General features: G+C 43.5%; 2 protein-coding genes across 2 annotated transcripts in view; both read right to left on the bottom strand.

The window, feature by feature from the left end:
- LOC146548263 (NACHT, LRR and PYD domains-containing protein 3-like) overlaps window positions 1-20,369 on the bottom strand; it is a 289,433-nt gene that overhangs the window by 29,072 nt on the left and 239,992 nt on the right. The window lies entirely within an intron of this gene.
- LOC146548268 (ribonuclease inhibitor-like) lies at window positions 79-20,350 on the bottom strand. Its single transcript, XM_085263836.1, has 6 exons — window positions 20,244-20,350; window positions 14,105-14,278; window positions 6,565-6,762; window positions 4,278-4,457; window positions 252-375; window positions 79-171 (listed from the first exon to the last, which is right to left on the bottom strand). The coding sequence occupies exons 1-6, from the start codon at window positions 20,348-20,350 to the stop codon at window positions 79-81; spliced, it is 876 nt and encodes a 291-aa protein (XP_085119962.1).

Genomic DNA, 20,369 nt, shown 5'->3' with positions numbered 1-20,369 from the left:
ACTGGACTCAAAGAAAGAAGATGTTTGTGAAGTCTTTGGTGGAGGTGAGCAGTGTGAAGCAGAACACATGCAGATGAATCAGGAGGTCAGCATCAGTGTCTCCTTGTGGTGGACGGTAAAAGAATCAGAGCCAACGCTCCCGTCCACCCTCGGCATGAAGCAGTGCTGTTTCTGAAACAGGAGGACAAGTCCAGAGAAGACAGAGGAAGCAAAGATGAGGGTGGGACAGGACAGCAGGACTTCCTTCACACCTGCAGCTCCATCACACTGCTGTAGCTCCTCTTCATCACACATGTACCTGCAGCCTGTCTTCGAGTCCAGGAGTCACCTCCACACAGTGTAGAAGCCTCCTGTGCAGACCATGGAGTCCAGCCTCTGTCAGGGAAGTCGGCACTAAAGCCTGAAAGACTTCAATCTGTCTCTGCTCCACCCGAGAAAGACCAGCACCGTACTTGTTGTGCATTCAAGGAGGGAACATCAGCGCTGCATCGTGGGAACAACACCGCAGGAACAAAGACACAGCACGGCCGATGAAGGACGAGGACAAAGGAAAGGTGAGTGAGAAGAACCTGGTGGTGTGGACGGACCTGCAGGGGCTCCAAGACTGAGGAGCAGAGACGTCCATGTACCAGCTGAGGATGCTGCAGTGATCCAGGGAGCTCGGTCCAATCTGAGGCCGTGTGAACTACGTGGACCACAGTTTCTTCACAGACTTCAGCCACGTGAACATCTGGAGATCCAACAGTGTACGAGCTGTGAGCCATCAGCTGTTTCTCTCATCAGCTGCTGTAATGAGAGCTGCTGGAATCATCTCGAGCAGCAGGAAATCACTGATGTTGTTTCTAACCAAAGATATGGGACTGAGCTCCGCTGAGCTCCTTCTACTTTCATCCAGATAGAAACTGCTACAGTCTGCTGATTATTGCTTTGCCTCCATCACACGAGCTCTTTATCCTGTTCTTCACTCTCATTGGTTCTTTGTCTGCTTGTTTTTACAACAGTAGTCTTCTGATTGGTCAAAGGAGACAATCAGCTGTGACTAAATGTAGCTCCTACAGCAGTGATGGGAATAACTACTGAAGCTAATCCAGTATCAAAGCTCAGGAATCAGCAGCTCCCACCTCGTTTTCTTTCAACAACTATTTTTAGCTGCTGTGTTTTTGTCTTTCTGCAGACCTCAGACATCCTGCTGCTCTGGACAACTTTTTCATTCTTTTGTATCATTCTTTTGCTTTTCTTTTATTATTATGTTATATGTATTAATATGTGAAACACTTATTCTTTGTGTTTTTGCTTTGCTCCTGTCAAACTGCTTTAATAAAATCTGCTGCAGTCTAAACTGTGGACGTTCCCTTTTTAACCCTTTGTGAAACAATAAAGGTTTAAATCTGAGTATTCATCTATGTTAGTGTTTAATGGGTCTGATAGGTTGCTTTGGCCTTTCCCAGTAATATCTTCCCTTGCAGTCTGTGGTCCAGGCTTCTAAAACCATCCCAGGTTAACAAGAACTACAATCTAGAGGAGAGCTGCCATAACAGGTGTGACTGATGAGATCTGACCTGCAAGGTTACTCAGGTTTGTTTGTATCAGGACAAGCAGGGAAGCCGCCTGGACGTCAAAGTAGTTAGAGCTGGGCGAGTGTCCTCACCCACATCGGCTTCACAACTCTGCATCACCTACTGAGTAAGACTCAGAGCATCAGAGATTAGAAGGTCTACAAAGAGCTGAACCAGACTTCCTGTATAAAGGTTTTAGTTCCACAGATCGACAGTGTCAGCACAACTAAAACGTGGAGACTGACCTCAGAGTTTCAATTTGATGTTGTGGATTCTCCAGAAGAACACACAGCTGCTTCACTCCTGAATCCTGCAGCTTGTGGGAGCTCAGCTCCACCTCTCTGGGATACGAAGGGTTGAGCTTCAGCACTGCTTCCAGATAATCACAGCTGATCTCTGACAAATCACAGCGCTCCAATCTGTATAAAGAATGAAAGATGTAAGTTTATTAGACAAAGAGCTTGAAATCATTCAGTGTTTCATCATCTGTTCAGAGCTGAAGAAGGTTCAGAATGTAGAAGTTTAGAAAATGGAAACTCCAAACAGCTGAAGCCAACAGGAAGCAGCTTCAAACAAACACAACAAGAGAAAAAACTCTGAATGTTTCACATTAAAGTCGTACATTTCTAACAAGAGTGTTTTAAAGACAGAGTCACTGATGATCATCTTCTGCCCAGTAAAACTTTGGTTTTCCACATGTGAGTGTTAATGATGCACAAAGACTGTGAGTGCAAAGAGGGAGCGAGGAGGATGACAGAGAGATGGTACAGGAGCATCAAGAACCCGGCGAGGAAATGAGCAGAAGGACTTTGGAGCCTGTTGGATTGAAGCTTTCACAGAGACGTGTTTGACTGGACACCACCAGGACAGACTTTTAATCCCAGGATTTGGATGAGCTTTCTGTCTTTATGGTCACAAATGATGCTGTAACTCTGTGAATGTCCTGGAACTGTCAGCAGTGTGGTTACGTCCTTTTGACCTGAGTTTCCACAGCTCTTATAACAGCAGTGTACATTCAGACTGAGACACGCTTCAGTCTGTATGGACCTGTTTCTGTAGCTGCCACCATCATTCTACGGTCGTGTCCAAATTCATGGGCTGCATCCTCCCGAGGACCCGGCCTTTGCGGTCTACGTGGGCTGGGTCCTCAGAAGGTCGGGTAGGCTGGAAATAAACGGCTGGGGAAATTGGACGGTCTAGCCTTCTGATTAGCGTCACCGCTGTCTCGGTGGAGTTTAATAAACTCAGCCGTCTGCTCCTTGCTATCTAAAATATAACAGGACACTGGCGTAAATTCTCGACTGTCTCATACTTCTGTTTAATCAGTTTTCTGTTTGACGTTTAGTCAGCTCTGTAAAGACCAAGGAGGAACCCACCTGGGGGATTAATAAAGTTTTATTTTATCTAATCTAATCTAATAACTTTAATCTCAGCCAAACCGATTTACTCACGAACAAACAAAACACTGAAAAAAGCCAAACAATAACATTTTGAGGTTGTCTAAGTGACTTATATATCACGTTTAACCTGAGTAGCGAAAGTCCGCGGTGATCTGAAAATGATGTGCCGGGAGTTGTGCCGTTCTCGGCGGCTTCAGTGACCCTCGAGCTCCCGGCGAGCTATCGAGCTGGTGGGTAGCAGACGTCTCCGAAAACGTCGAAGCACTTTTGCAAATATGCGGTATCTTGATAAACCGAGCAGATATTTGATGTTTACACAGCTACTTTCTCGCCTGAAAATATGTTAAAAGTTTATTTTGTGACCGAAAAAGATTAGTATGAGTAATTTTAAAACTTAGTAGCGGCCGCCATTGTTGGAAACTGGAGTTTGGCTGGGCCGCGCTATGAATTCTGGGATATGGTAGGCCACGAAGGACACACCCGACCCATCCTTCAAATTCGGGGAAAAGGAGGACGCATTTGTTGGCTGCATTCGGAGGAGTCTACGAATTTGGACAGCCTTCGACGTGTCGCTGTGACGTAATCGGTCTACAAATGCGGCCTCAGGAGGATGCAGCCCATGAATTTGGACACGACCTACATGTTTGTACATCAGCTTATCAAATACTGTCTGCTGTCTTCATTTATTACTCTTCACCTGCTTCACTGTCACTGTGTGGGCGGAGCTGTCTGAGCCCTGCCCACACAGACACAGCTCCTCTCTGGAGCAAAACTTCTGCTTCATCTCCGCCTCTTTTCTTCATCCTCCACCTCTCTTTTCTCTTCTTCGGTGTTCTGCAGCCACAGAGTCTCACAGCCATTAGCACGCCCATACCTGAGCAGCTAGCATTACCCAGCATGCCGTGCAGCAGTGTCAGTTTGTAAATGTGCAAGAATTCCTGCTCCAAACTGTTTCACAGAGTGCTGTGTGCCGTGACCTTTGACCTGCTAAAGACAGTCAGCTGTGGATTATTCATTGTTGTGTCTGATACTTAGAACTGTGAGGAAGAAGCTACACAGTTAATCAGGGTCCCCTCTCTCTGAATCAGGAAAGGTGGGCAGGCCGCGTGTGGGCCGCGGGCCATACGTTGAGTATCACTGTTTGAAATGTGAACATTGTTCTGCTGCAGTCAATGGACTAAACCAGAGAAGAAGAAAACAGACTTTACCATGAAGATCCTCAGTGTGGATCAGTATAATATCAGCCTGATGTCTGCAGTTTAGTGTCAGCACAACTTTCACATCATATTCATCTCAGCACAACTAAAACATGCTGACTGACCTCAGAGTTTCAAATCGACATCGTGGATTCTCCCGAAAATCACACAGATGCTTCACTCCTGAACCCTTCAGGTTGCTGTAGGTTCCACTCAGGTCCACCTCTGTGGGATACGAGGGGTTGGACTTCAGTGCTGCTGCCAGATAATCAAGGCCAATATCTGACAAACCACAGCCCATCAATCTGTATAAAGAATGAAAGATGTAAGTTTATTAGACAAAGTGCTTGAAATCATTCAGTGTTTCATCATCTGTTCAGAGCTGAAGAAGGTTCAGAATGTAGAAGTTTAGAAAATGGAAACTCCAAACAGCTGAAGCCAACAGGAAGCAGCTTCAAACAAACACAACAAGAGAAAAAACTCTGAATGTTTCACATTAAAGTCGTACATTTCTCATAAAAACAGGACAAAGACTTGAAAAAGTCGTGTTTTTCCTTCCAGGAACCACATGGCTTCACTTTTAAAGGTGAAGTGTGACAGAAATGGACATATTTGAAGTCCAACACCTTTTTCCAGTCACATTATTAAAGCAGACAAACTACAAGCTCATTTTCATTCCAACAAGTCATCTTCTGACCTGGACTAACAACACTGGTCTCTATGTGCAGCTGGCTGTGAGACCAGTGCTCAGGGAGCGTCTACAAAGTGCAACACTGAAAGAACATCACACACTCATTTGCTTCCAGCACTTTCACACAAACATCTACTGTCATTATTGTCACCAAACTCTGTGGATCCTTTATTGCAAATTCAAATGGGATCAAATGGTCAGACAAAAGAGGGTTATGAGGAAATATGATGAAATGTTGTGTATTAGCAGCAAGTTATTGAATCTTTTTCCTCAGAAACCAAACAAAATGATTGACAAACATGTTTTTACAAACTCAGTGTTGGACTTGGATCAGCAGGATAAGCTGATGTTTAAAGGCATTTGAGTCTCGCTGTATGAGAGTCCAGTTCTTACTCAATATTTATGGATGATGTTCTTTCAGTGTTGCACTTTGTAGACGCTCCCTGAGCCTCACAGCCAGCTGCACATGGACCAGCTGACATTACCCAGCATTAGAGGCGGCTGTAAAAAATTCATGTTCCCATTTAAATGGTTTTAATTTGAATACAACGATGTTGATTCATTCAATCCTGAATCGATGTTTAATATAAATGTATTTTGCCAGAATCTCAGGTTAAAGCTCACAAACTATTTCAACAAGCAGCAAACAGCTAAAACAGTAAATGAGAGCAGCTAAACACACAAAGATGGAAACACAGAGCGTGGATCGTTCACTCGACGGCACGTACACGGACACGCCGTCGGGGCTGAAAGTGGACAGCTCACAGATCCTGAAGCTGCAGGTTTCATCTGTCTCCAACCAAAACTGAGTGAAGCAGCAGCAAAAGAAGATCCAAACTCTGCTTCACGTTTGATCAATATGCTCATGAATTCTCTCTGACTTTGGCTGTTCCTGCCTGCACAGCTCTCTCTCTCTCAGTGTACTCCAAGAACAGCTTCAAACATCTGTTTCTGCATCATTCACTGTTTATTAGCCACCAGTCTGCTGTTGTGTTCAGTGCTGTCGGCCTCTGACAGTAAAGCCTCATTTCTGCTGTTCCATGGAAACTTTTTAAAATGATGACAGATTACAAACTCTCAGCTGTGTCTGTAATCAAACCTCTGTAACTTTGCTTCACTTCAGCAGCATCAGCTCATGTTCACATGTTGCTTCATGGTTTGCTTCAGTTTTTGATCGACTGCAGAATATTTTGAAGGTTATCTGCTATAAAAAGCCAGAAGAGGAAAATCTGCTTCATGTGTTTCTGTTTGATCCTCAGTGACTTTGACACAAAGGCCTCTGCTGTGATGATCACACCTCTGATCAAGTCTCACAGTGTCACAACTGATAAATGATCAGAGTTAGAATATTTCTGACTGTCTGCTGTGTGCCGTGACCTTTGACCTGCTAAAGACAGTCAGCTGTGGATTATTCATTGTTGTGTCTGATACTTAGAACTGTGAGGAAGAAGCTACACAGTTAATCAGGGTCCCCTCTCTCTGAATCAGGAAAGGTTGGCAGGCCGCGTGTGGGCCGCGGGCCATACGTTGAGCATCACTGTTTGAAATGTGAACATTGTTCTGCTGCAGTCAATGGACTAAACCAGAGAAGAAGAAAACAGACTTTACCATGAAGATCCTCAGTGTGGATCAGTATAATATCAGCCTGATGTCTGCAGTTTAGTGTCAGCACAACTTTCACATCATATTCATCTCAGCACAACTAAAACATGCTGACTGACCTCAGAGTTTCAAGTTTACATCCTGGACTCTCCAGGAAACCACACAGATGCTTCACTCCTGAATCCTGCAGCTTGTTGTTGATCGAAAACAAGGAGAAGTCATTACTCAGGTCCAGCTGTCTCAGATGGGAGGGGTTGGACTTCAGTGCTGCTGCCAGATAATCACAGCTGATCTCTGACAAATCACAGCTCTTCAATCTGTATAAAGAATGAAAGATGTAAGTTTATTAGACAAAGTGCTTGAAATCATTCAGTGTTTCATCATCTGTTCAGAGCTGAAGAAGGTTCAGAATGTAGAAGTTTAGAAAATGGAAACTCCAAACAGCTGAAGCCAACAGGAAGCAGCTTCAAACAAACACAACAAGAGAAAAAACTCTGAATGTTTCACATTAAAGTCGTACATTTCTCATAAAAACAGGACAAAGACTTGAAAAAGTCGTGTTTTTCCTTCCAGGAACCACATGGCTTCACTTTTAAAGGTGAAGTGTGACAGAAATGGACATATTTGAAGTCCAACACCTTTTTCCAGTCACATTATTAAAGCAGACAAACTGATGATGACATCTCTGGGGTCTGATTAATAGAAAAAAATCTCTTTGAGACCTTTTGTAACTGACAAACTCTTCATCTGCTAACAACACTGAGTTGAATCTCCATGGCTGATAGTTGGAGCAGGCATCAGGAATACACATTGAAAAAACAAGAGGAGAAATCACCAGAGTCTTATAATCACATTCTGTAACTAAAGGGAGACGTTTTTCTATACAAATATATGTTTTATGGACATTAGAAAAAAAGAGTATTGATGTGAAGCAGGATTATGAAATCTCCATACATCAGCCAGCCCATAATTATCAAGAAAGCTCTGAATGACGCATGCTGAGTTTGGACTAAGTGTACTTTTGTGTGAACTGTGGTCCATAGCAGATAATGAGCAGTTTAGGTCTCCCTCAAAGATGATATTGTGTGATGACATATTGGGGAGCCGCGCAAAGACATTAGTGAAAAATCTGTGATCGTCCCAATTAGAGGCGTAGATATTTGCTAAGATCAAAGGAAAACCATAAACTATGTTTTCTGCACTTAAAATCCTGTAATTTTCTCATAAATCGACAGTGCGCCTTATGGATGAATTCTGGTTGTGCTTACTGACCTCGAACCGATTTTATGTGCTACACGGCGCTCAGAAACCTTTCAAAAGATGTTTTGGTACGACTTTACTCAGCTACGAGGCCGCACCGCTTGATGGATTGTTGGAGCATTACAGCTACGAGGAGCCTCGCGGAGTGATACGTACTCTGCTTCAACGTAATATTACTGTATTGAGTGTGTATAAGGACCATAAATGGCACCTGTAAGAGACACGGTTACAAAGAGGGTTTCAAACTCCAGGCTGTCAGTCACGCAGTAGAACCTGGGAACAGAGCAGCTGCTTGTTATTATGCTCAGCGTCTGTTTACATTTTGACTGCACGATTGTGAGCTTTTTGTTATGCACAAACACAACATTGTTTTCTTTTATTTATGGAGCATTATTATTTAATAAATGCTGATCATTTATTCCTGAGTAATTGTTTCATGTACATCTACGCTGTATGTTAATAAATGTGCCTGTGTGAGATTTGGGACACAGCTTTGACTAAGAACTCTCTTTTTGTTCGAACTTTCTGGCTTTAAAAATATCGAGATATATATCGTATATCGCCATCCAGCTAAAGAATATCGAGATATGAATTTAGGGTCATATCGCCCAGTCGTAATATTGCAATAGGTTGTCCGTTAAACTCAAGCGGGGCTTGGGCCCTGGCACGGCGTAGCCACACAATCCTGGTAGTAGTGACGCTCGGCTATGACGGCGTGCGGGTTACCAGCTGGCTTTCTCAGGCTAGGGCTCCTGTGTGAGCGGTCGACAATAACGTCTTTATCCATACCCAGCACTTCACGTAGTAGCACGGATACGGCCGTGGAGGAGCTCGAGTCCAGGCCCTCTGGGATCCCTATGATGTGGATGTTAGCTCTCCGCTTCCTGCCTTCATCACATTTATCCTTCAGGTCAGACAGCTCCTCCTTCATACTCTCTACTGTAGACTGCAGGGTGGTCACCTCATCGCTCCACATTGACAGCCCATCCTCAGCTTCTTTCACTGTAACCTTTACTCCATCAACTTCGCCGCACGTCGCCGCCATGCTGTTAGCGATCTCATTTCTCAGTCCTTGCACGTCAGCCCTTATATTGTCAAAATCTTCTTTCAATGCATTTCTGAGTTCTTCTTTTAACAGCGTACTAATGTCCTCTTTAATGGATTGAAGAAGCTCCAGTTTTAGAGCAGTAGGATCCACATCACGCGCGTCTGTTGAGTCTGCTCTTCAGCGGCCGTAGAGCTGGACGCTGCCCTTTGGCCATCATCGATACTCTCGCCCGAGATCGCACCGGGGCTAAAATATTCACCTGCTCAGCTGTTTTTGATCAGTTTGAGCCTGTGTGGTTTGATCAGATGGAGGAACGATGTGATGCTATAAAGACATCATCTTGTCCAAATGATGTTGTTCCAACACGTGTTTAAAAAGATTTTAAAGGTTGTCGGTTCCGACATCTTAGCGATTTTTAACAGCAGTCTTAGTTCAGGTGTTGTACAGCCTGTTTTAAACATGCTGTTGTACAGCCTGTACTAAAAACCTGATCTGGATCCTCTGTCTGCTCAAATTTCAGGCCTATTTCAAAGCTTCCCTTCCTGCCGAAGATTTTGTAAAAGATTATATTTGTTCAGCTGCAATCTGTTGTAAAGGTTTCAGTCTGGTTTTAAAGCTCTTCACAGCACTGAAACTGCACTTTGGAAAGTTCTTAATGATCTTTTATCAGCCACTGATCAGGAGACTCAGCTGTGCTTTTGGATCTGACTGCTGCCTTGACCACAGCATCTTGACCTCACCATTGGAGCATGGCAGCATCAAGGGCGCTCTATTAGACTGGTTCAGCTCTTTTATTAAATCGCATTATTACATTTGGGGCTTATATTTGACGGCAATTTGAAAAACAGCTGAGCTCAGTTGTACAGCGGTCTTTCTTCAAACTGAGGCTTTTATCTAAGGTGAGATCATTTATATCTTTTAAAAACCTTGAACGGGCGATCCACGTTTTCATGACATCCCAGCTGGATTATTGTAACTCCTTATATGTTGGAGTTAGTGGGACCTGCCTGGCAAGACTGCAGCTGGTCCAGAAAGCTGCAGCTCGTCTTCTGACACAAGCTCAAAGACATTTATCGTCCCAACAACCACATATACGCTGGTCCCTCGCTGTAACACAGTTCACCTTTGGCGGCCTCGCTGTTTCGCTGATCTTTTTTGTGCAATTTTGCATGCTTTTGTTTTTTACAGCGCATTGTGTTCTGCGTCCTGATTGGCTGTAGACCATTGTCAGCCAATCTCGTGCCGTGTCTCCTGTACAGTACAGAATGTGTTCAAATTTACAGCAGTGTGACTCTGCAGTGCTGCACTGTATGTTTGTACGTTTTGTCCCCAACAAACAACAATGATGACGAGACGTTTTGCACCTGTGGTAGCAGCCAAAGGCAGAGGAAGATGCTGACCATCATAGTTTCAACAAGGAGGCAAAAAGGTTGTAACTGTCCACAACAAGAACATCGTAAGGATGGAGTCAGCTTTGGCTTTGTGGCTCAGTGACCGCAGGAAAAAGAACATCGTGCTGGACACCAACATTATCTGCAGAAAAACTCAAAAGCTTTATGAAACTTTACCTGACAGCGAGGAGCCCAGGCCATGGACGAGTGCTCCTCACACAGAAGCTCATTTAATGCCAGCAAAGGCTGATTTGACACATTTCAGAAACACTTTGCTTTCACTCTTTAATAATGAACTTATTTTTCTATGAAGGTTTGAACTTTGTTTAAACAAGAGAGAAAAGTGTGAAAATGTTCATGCCTGTCTGAGAAAAGTGTAGAAAGTGTGCAGTGAGGGTTTAACTGCCTTAAAACTTCTATAATACTTGTAAAACATAAAGCTGCTACTTCATTCTGAGACTTATTTTTAGAACGTAACTCGATAAACGAGCGACCGCAGTAATGTATTGTGTTTATTTTGAAAACTCTCAACAGGATCTTCAGATTTATTTTGAAAGGTTTATCTGGAAAACACAAACACATAAGCAGGAAACAAAGAGCGTGATATGAAACGATAGACGTTTTCATATGGTCATCATATATACATCGTTCTATCGAACAGCCCCAGCTCCTGCTGTCAGTCTCTGTAAATCTGCTCTGAAAACACATTTGTATTCACTGGCTTTTAATACAGCATGAGAGTTATTTGATATTTGATGTGTGATATTAATATTAGGAGTTATTTTAATAGTTATCTTGGATTCTTGTACAGCACTGTGGTCAACGCTGCTGCTGTAATTAATGTGCTATAAACACATAAACAATCTGCAGTTAAACATCCAAAACTAAAGATGTGATCGCTGCCTTTAGAAAATGTGCTGATGCACAAGATATCAGCTCCATTAAGGTGGAATGTGGCCGTGTTAGAAACATGTTGGAAGACGTTTGAAGCTGAAACTGTGAAGCTGAGAGTGAAAGAGCTCCAGCGTCTGTCACAGGAAACTTTCTTATTTCCACACTGATGAAAGCATCAAGCTTTGATTTCCTGCTGCTTTTATTGAGTCACACTGTGAAACTGAGCCACAGCTGAGCCAGCATCCCTGTACAGCAGACACTTACAGCGCTTGGCTGCTTCCATTGGACCCTCTGCACAGAGCTTCAGTTTCCTCTTCTGGTCCCAAAGTGCAGAACAACAAGGTTTCAAACAGCTTCGTTCCAGCAGCATCAGCCACAGACATGCAGAGAGAATCCTTTGGTTGTGTTGTGTGTTTGCATATCTGCTGTCTGTGTTGCTTTGTGAGGATGGATCATCTCCTGCAGCTCCAGATAAACAAGCTGGACCTGAACCTGGTAGCTTCACTTAGAAGACACTTGTGACGGGAACATGTGAGAAGTTTTGTGCAGACAAGTGTGGATTTAGAGTGTGGGACGAGCTCTCCACAGTCTTTGTGGAGATCCACATTCTGCATACTGCCTGTGAGAAGCTGCAGACATTTGTCCTCCAAATCCACTGAGCAGCTGCTCGTGGTGGTATTAGCTTCATGTGTGCGTGTTAGCATGAAGCCTCGGTCAAACTCTGCTGTGGACACGGTCACGGACAGCTGGACGCCTGATGGACGAGTCGTCCTTCCTGTTAAACTTCTTTGAGCATGAGAAGAGCATGAGAAGCTCAGTGGACACTGTTCAGGGTTTTAACTCTCGCTTTCACTTCAGCTTCACCAACAACAGCACAAGCAGAGCAGCCCACTGCCCGCATGGCTGGGACAGCGCCCCCTGGTGACTGTAAACCACTACAACATGTAGACGGCCGTCTGCAGGCTGGATGTAGCACCACCGCAGAGACGTGCTGCAGCTCTGTTTAGTTACCCAGCTGACAGCAGAGGCTGTAGTTTACTGTTACCAACATGGAAAACTGAAGCTTCACCAGCTGGAGCTACAGAGCTGGAGAACAAAGGAGACTGAGAGGCCAGAATGATGTGGGAGGAAACATCAAGAGCCTGTTTGAAAGGAGACACATGTGGATGCTGTGCCAGTCTGTGGTCTGTCAGAAGTCAGCTGAGTCACACTGCAAGAAGCTGCAGAATCTCAGAGGAGGAGATTTGGAAGTGTTTGTGGGACAAACTGGACTCAAAGAAAGAAGATGTTTGTGAAGTCTTTGGTGGAGGTGAGCAGTGTGAAGCAGAACACATGCAGATGAATCAGGAGGTCAGCATCAGTGTCTCCTTGTGGTGGACGGTAAAAGAATCAGAGCCAACGCTCCCGTCCACCCTCGGCATGAAGCAGTGCTGTTTCTGAAACAGGAGGACAAGTCCAGAGAAGACAGAGGAAGCAAAGATGAGGGTGGGACAGGACAGCAGGACTTCCTTCACACCTGCAGCTCCATCACACTGCTGTAGGTCCTCTTCATCACACATGTACCTGCAGCCTGTCTTCAAGTCCAGGAGTCACCTCCACACAGTGTAGAAGCCTCCTGTGCAGACCATGGAGTCCAGCCTCTGTCAGGGAAGTCGGCACTAAAGCCTGAAAGACTTCAATCTGTCTCTGCTCCACCCGAGTAAGACCAGCACCGTACTTGTTGTGCATTCAAGGAGGGAACATCAGCGCTGCATCGTGGGAACAACACCGCAGGAACAAAGACACAGCACGGCCGATGAAGGACGAGGACAAAGGAAAGGTGAGTGAGAAGACCCTGGTGGTGTGGACGGACCTGCAGGGGCTCCAAGACTGAGGAGCAGAGACGTCCATGTACCAGCTGAGGATGCTGCAGTGATCCAGGGAGCTCGGTCCAATCTGAGGCCGTGTGAACTACGTGGACCACAGTTTCTTCACAGACTTCAGCCACGTGAACATCTGGAGATCCAACAGTGTACGAGCTGTGAGCCATCAGCTGTTTCTCTCATCAGCTGCTGTAATGAGAGCTGCTGGAATCATCTCGAGCAGCAGGAAATCACTGATGTTGTTTCTAAACAAAGATATGGGACTGAGCTCCGCTGAGCTCCTTCTACTTTCATCCAGATAGAAACTGCTACAGTCTGCTGATTATTGCTTTGCCTCCATCACACGAGCTCTTTATCCTGTTCTTCACTCTCATTGGTTCTTTGTCTGCTTGTTTTTACAACAGTAGTCTTCTGATTGGTCAAAGGAGACAATCAGCTGTGACTAAATGTAGCTCCTACAGCAGTGATGGGAATAACTACTGAAGCTAATCCAGTATCAAAGCTCAGGAATCAGCAGCTCCCACCTCGTTTTCTTTCAACAACTATTTTTAGCTGCTGTGTTTTTGTGTTTCTGCAGACCTCAGACATCCTGCTGCTCTGGACAACTTTTTCATTCTTTTGTATCATTATTTTGCTTTTCTTTTATTATTATGTTATATGTATTAATATGTGAAACACTTATTCTTTGTGTTTTTGCTTTGCTCCTGTCAAACTGCTTTAATAAAATCTGCTGCAGTCTAAACTGTGGACGTTCCCTTTTTAACCCTTTGTGAAACAATAAAGGTTTAAATCTGAGTATTCATCTATGTTAGTGTTTAATGGGTCTAATAGGTTGCTTTGGCCTTTCCCAGTAATATCTTCCCTTGCAGTCTGTGGTCCAGGCTTCTAAAACCATCCCAGGTTAACAAGAACTACAATCTAGAGGAGAGCTGCCATAACAGGTGTGACTGATGAGATCTGACCTGCAAGGTTACTCAGGTTTGTTTGTATCAGGACAAGCAGGGAAGCCGCCTGGACGTCAAAGTAGTTAGAGCTGGGCGAGTGTCCTCACCCACATCGGCTTCACAACTCTGCATCATCTACTGAGTAAGACTCAGAGCATCAGAGATTAGAAGGTCTACAAAGAGCTGAACCAGACTTCCTGTATAAAGGTTTTAGTTCCACAGATCGACAGTGTCAGCACAACTAAAACGTGGAGACTGACCTCAGAGTTTCAATTTGATGTTGTGGATTCTCCAGAAGAACACACAGCTGCTTCACTCCTGGATCCTGCAGCTTGTTGGAGCTCAAGTCCACCTCTCTGGGATACGAAGGGTTGAGCTTCAGCACTGCTTCCAGATAATCACAGCTGATCTCTGACAAACCACAGCGCTCCAATCTGTATAAAGAATGAAAGATGTAAGTTTATTAGACAAAGTGCTTGAAATCATTCAGTGTTTCATCATCTGTTCAGAGCTGAAGAAGGTTCAGAATGTAGAAGTTTAGAAAATGGAAACTCCAAACAGCTGAAGCCAACAGGAAGCAGCTTCAAACAAACACAACAAGAGAAAAAACTCTGAATGTTTCACATTAAAGTCGTACATTTCTAACAAGAGTGTTTTAAAGACAGAGTCACTGATGATCATCTTCTGCCCAGTAAAACTTTGGGTTTCCTCATGTGAGTGTTAATGATGCACAAAGACTGTGAGTGCAAAGAGGGAGCGAGGAGGATGACAGAGAGATGGTACAGGAGCATCAAGAACCCGGCGAGGAAATGAGCAGAAGGACTTTGGAGCCTGTTGGATTGAAGCTTTCACAGAGACGTGTTTGACTGGACACCACCAGGACAGACTTTTAATCCCAGGATTTGGATGAGCTTTCTGTCTTTATGGTCACAAATGATGCTGTAACTCTGTGAATGTCCTGGAACTGTCAGCAGTGTGGTTACGTCCTTTTGACCTGAGTTTCCACAGCTCTTATAACAGCAGTGTACATTCAGACTGAGACACGCTTCAGTCTGTATGGACCTGTTTCTGTAGCTGCCACCATCATTCTACATGTTTGTACATCAGCTTATCAAATCCTGTCTGCTGTCTTCATTTATTACTCTTCACCTGCTTCACTGTCACTGTGTGGGCGGAGCTGCCTGAGCCCCACCCACACAGACACAGCTCCTCTCTAGAGCTAAACGTCTGCTTCATCTCCGCCTCTTTTCTTCATCCTCCACCTCTCTTTTCTCTTCTTCAGTGTTCTGCAGCCACAGAGCCTCACAGCCGTTAGCACGCCCATACCTGAGCAGCTAGCATTACCCAGCATGCCGTGCAGCAGTGTCAGTTTGTAAATGTGCAAGAATTCCTGCTCCAAACTGTTTCACAGAGTGCTGAGTGCCGTGACCTTTGACCTGCTAAAGACAGTCAGCTGTGGATTATTCATTGTTGTGTCTGATACTTAGAACTGTGAGGAAGAAGCTACACAGCTAATCAGGGTCCCCTCTCTCTGAATCAGGAAAGGTGGGCAGGCCGCGTGTGGGCCGCGGGCCATACGTTGAGTATCACTGTTTGAAATGTGAACATTGTTCTGCTGCAGTCAATGGACTAAACCAGAGAAGAAGAAAACAGACTTTACCATGAAGATCCTCAGTGTGGATCAGTATAATATCAGCCTGATGTCTGCAGTTTAGTGTCAGCACAACTTTCACATCATATTCATCTCAGCACAACTAAAACATGCTGACTGACCTCAGAGTTTCAAATCGACATCGTGGATTCTCCAGCAAATCACACAGATGCTTCACTCCTGGATCCTTCAGGTTGCTGTAGGTTCCACTCAGGTCCACCTCTGTGGGATACGAGGGGTTGGACTTCAGTGCTGCTGCCAGATAATCAAGGCCAATATCTGACAAATCACAGCTCTTCAATCTGTATAAAGAATGAAAGATGTAAGTTTATTAGACAAAGTTTACAAATTACGGTTTCCAATGTATCACCTTTAACATGGGTATAAATGATATTTAATAGAGCTCTAATGTTCAAAAAAGAGTGCCTAATAAAGCCCGTCTGGTGAAATAATGGAGGACAAATACTTGTGTAAGCGACGGGCCAACACTTGAGCCAGGATCTTGGTGTCTGTGTTGAACAAAGATATTAAACGACATGAACGACAATCTAAATGGTCTTTTTCCTGTTTTACAATTAAACACATCACTGCTTGATGCATTGTTGGAGGCAACGACTGTGAGAGGAAGGATTCTTCAAAAGTTGATTTTAACAGTGAATTCAGTCGGTCAGAAAACTTTATGAAAAAATCAGATGGATACCCGTCGGGGTAGCAGATTTTCCAGACTGCATGCTCCGTACGGCCGTTTCAATTCCAACATTAGAGACAGGTTCCTCCAGACTAGCGATCGCATCTTCTCCCAAGGAGGGAATATCAAACACCTTATTGAAATCATTGTGGATCTCAAGGATAGTTTGGTTGTCTGTAGACCTTATTCCCTGGTCATTGTAGATCTCAAGGATAGTTGGTTAGCTGTTCTTAGTCGTAGCTGGTGAGCTGATAACTCGCCTGTTTTTTCTCCATGTTCATAAGCGTAGCTGCAACTTTGACTAAGCTTGTTTTGTAGATATGAGATTGTATTCAGTTTGTCATTGTAACCGCTGTGTATATAATACAGGCTCAGGAGAGTGGCTGCACACAGCATGTAGTTTAGTGTCACGGTCGCAGTAGCTGACCGTATGGAGAGTGTGTGGAGGACTCAGGCGCAGACACTGGCGCAGACATGAAACTGAGTTTTGAACGAAAAGCGAGCCTTTATTTCGGCTGAAGACATCAAACAAGGCAGAATCACAGTGAAGAGAACTAAACTGGGGAACTAATACTATAATAAATCATGAAGACACAGAAAGCTATGGCTAAGAATACAAAAGACTGGGCATGAAAATATGGAGGGTGGGAACACAGATGACGCGACACAGAGACTAAATACACATGAGGGATGATCAAGTTCCAAACATTAAAACTGTCAAAGCTGCAGGGGGGATTGGCTGTTCCAAACCTGAAATATTATTTCTGGGCAGCTCAGATGAGACCCCTGACTGTATGGGTGCGGGATTTGTCTGAAACTCAGTGGCTAAACATTGAGAAGACAATGTGCGAAAGATCATTGGAATCCCTGCTTTGTTCTAACATTTCAATTAAAAATGTGCATATGGGGGAACGGACGAGGGTCACACTAAAGATTTGGCGTAGAATCAAACAATCATTTGGTCTTCCAAAAGAAATTTCAATTCTATCAAGCCTCTCCTCCCTGCAGGGTTTTTCTCCTATTGTGGAAGACTCTGGCTTCAGAGCATGGTCAAATAGCGGGCTTCATAAACTTTGTCATGTTGTGAGGAATGGGCACCTGAGCTCATTTGAACAGTTGAGGTCAGTTTCGGCTTCCTTCTTCTGACTTTTTTAGATTTCTGCAGCTAAGAAGCTTTTTGACAAAACATAAAGAATGGAGGCAAGTTTTGGAGCCCTCAGCCATTGAGGAAATATTTCTAAAAACATTTCAAAGTAATTCCTCCCCAAAATTAATCAGTCATTTTTATAACGCATTTATGAGTTTCAATACAAATGCAACTTTGGATATTAAGGCAAGGTGGGAAGCTGAGACTGGCACTCAAATCTCAGAGGACACCTGGGAAGAGGTGTTCGGTGAAGCCCATCTGGTGACTAATTCTGGGCTGTGGAGAGAATTTAAATGGAAGGTGGTCATGAGATATTTTAGAACCCCAGAGATAATTGCCAAAATGAAGCCTACAAATCCTGACACCTGCTGGCGAAATTGTGGTACTTCTTTAGGAACCCACTCACATATATTCTGGTCATGCCCAAAAATCTGCTCACTTTGGAATGACATATTTAAAGTTCTCAGTACAGTTTTCCAACAACCATTAACAAAAGACCAACAGTTAGCCATTTTAGGAGTCTTACCAAAGGGTTTTGCGGGAAACAATAAAATGTATCTCTTAAGAATCTTGCAGCAGCACTAAAGTGTATCACTATTAAATGGCTGAATCTTGACCCACCTTCATATAATATGTGGATTGATAAAGCAAGAGAAATTTACCAGATGGAGGAAATAACATCTGCTCTGCGGATTCAGAGAGAATTGTTTACTGAGCGTTGGCGACCCATACATGCTTTACTGTTTCAATAATTTAGCAAAGGTCTGTTTCGTTTTGTCCATTTACGGCTAAGTTTGTCACATGTTATTTAATATTACATAAAGTTTTTGTTTTCTTTTTGTTTTTGTTGTTGTCTGTTTGTTTGTTTGTTTGCTTGCTTGGGTTTTGTTTTGCTTCCCAGTTTTGTTTTGTGCTTCCTAATTGCAGTTCTTATTTTAACCTACATTTCTGCATTGCAGTTCCTGTAACTGTCCTACTTGTGAACATCGACAAGCACAAGTTGCAATATTGTAAATTATAATAAAAATTGAGTTAAAAAAAAAAAGAACATTAAAGTCGTACATTTCTCATAAAAACAGGACAAAGACTTGAAAAAGTCGTGTTTTTCCTTCCAGGAACCACATGGCTTCACTTTTAAAGGTGAAGTGTGACAGAAATGGACATATTTGAAGTCCAACACCTTTTTCCAGTCACATTATTAAAGCAGACAAACTACAAGCTCATTTTTATTCCAACAAGTCATCTTCTGACCTGGACTAACAACACTGGTCTCTATGTGCAGCTGGCTGTGAGACCAGTGCTCAGGGAGCGTCTACAAAGTGCAACACTGAAAGAACATCACACACTCATTTGCTTCCAGCACTTTCACACAAACATCTACTGTCATTATTGTCACCAAACTCTGTGGATCCTTTATTGCAAATTCAAATGGGATCAAATGGTCAGACAAAAGAGGGTTATGAGGAAATATGATGAAATGTTGTGTATTAGCAGCAACTTATTGAATCATTTTCCTCAGAAACCAAACAAAATGATTGACAAACATGTTTTTACAAACTCAGTGTTGGACTTGGATCAGCAGGATAAGCTGATGTTTAAAGGCATTTGAGTCTCGCTGTATGAGAGTCCAGTTCTTACTCAATATTTATGGATGATGTTCTTTCAGTGTTGCACTTTGTAGACGCTCCCTGAGCCTCACAGCCAGCTGCACATGGACCAGCTGACATTACCCAGCATTAGAGGCGGCTGTAAAAAATTCATGTTCCCATTTAAATGGTTTTAATTTGAATAAAACGATGTTGATTCATTCAATCCTGAATCGATGTTTAATATAAATGTATTTTGCCAGAATCTCAGGTTAAAGCTCACAAACTATTTCAACAAGCAGCAAACAGCTAAAACAGTAAATGAGAGCAGCTAAACACACAAAGATGGAAACACAGAGCGTGGATCGTTCACTCGACGGCACGTACACGGACACGCCGTCGGGGCTGAAAGTGGACAGCTCACAGATCCTGAAGCTGCAGGTTTCATCTGTCTCCAACCAAAACTGAGTGAAGCAGCAGCAAAAGAAGATCCAAACTCTGCTTCACGTTTGATCAATATGCTCATGAATTCTCTCTGACTTTGGCTGTTCCTGCCTGCACAGCTCTCTCTCTCTCAGTGTACTCCAAGAACAGCTTCAAACATCTGTTTCTGCATCATTCACTGTTTATTAGACACCAGTCTGCTGTTGTGTAATAATGAAAGAAGTCGATGCTTCAGTGCTTTGAATTGTGTTACACAAAGAAAAGCAAAGTTTTCACGTTGTTCAGGCAGAATCGAGCGTTGAAGAATGAATTCACACGTCAATAAACATTTTCATCAGCACAAGCAGGACAATGAAAGCAGGAAATACCCCAAACTGCTATTTCTCATTCTACAACTTCAACAACTGCACATGAATTATACTTCATACACAGACCCACAGTCTCTGATTGCTCTGAAATCTCACTGACAGCCAATAGAAATAAAGAAAAGTCAAGACTGACAGTCTCTGTGGGGTTAGGCAGTGAACTGCTCACGCTGCGTTAAAGTGCATCACAAACTATTGGAATTGGATCCAACTTTGTGAAGCAGATTTCTTCTCAGCTGCTGTTTTGAACATTTCCTCATGAACTGTATTAAACTCTGTAAATGAACTGAGAACTATTTCTACATTTGAAACTATGGATTCATTTTCCCGTTCACTTCTGTACGTTAGTGTATAAATGAATGTTAGACTGGGCTCCATGGAAACACTTGGACTGGTCTCAGCTGCCTTCTTTCTGTAGTCCTTTCTCTTCTCCAGCTTCTGTTTGAAATCCTCTCACAGAGCCTGAAACCTGCTTTGCTGTCATGTTTGGGCCTGTGTTCCTCTGCTTTAACACAAACCTCACCACAGCAGCTGTGTGGGTCGTCTCTGTAGCAGCCAGATCAGCTTCTGATACATGAACATCATCACAGCTCCTAACTTCACCTTTATTAGCTTTGACATTCATGTCTTTCTTTTCTCTCTGT

Source organism: Mchenga conophoros, linkage group LG23 (genome assembly GCF_057382185.1).
Source record: "Mchenga conophoros isolate Kocher_MC1m ecotype Shallow Benthic linkage group LG23, M_conophoros_male_GT1.1, whole genome shotgun sequence".
NCBI lineage: Eukaryota > Metazoa > Chordata > Actinopteri > Cichliformes > Cichlidae > Mchenga > Mchenga conophoros.
Note: the sequence above shows the minus strand (reverse complement) of the source record. Positions and strands in the feature narration are given on the sequence as shown.

Bases quoted from the DNA above. Each gene is read 5' to 3' on its own strand.
- LOC146548268 (XM_085263836.1), bottom strand. From the start codon at position 20,350: ATGAATGTCAAAGCTAATAAAGGTGAAGTTAGGAGCTGTGATGATGTT. The intron at 14,279-20,243 runs GTTTGTGTTAAA...TTCTTTATACAG, and splicing joins CACACAGCTGCTGTGGTGAG to ATTGGAGCGCTGTGGTTTGT. The intron at 172-251 runs GTGTGAAGGAAG...CTCCTGTTTCAG, and splicing joins GCAGTGTGATGGAGCTGCAG to AAACAGCACTGCTTCATGCC.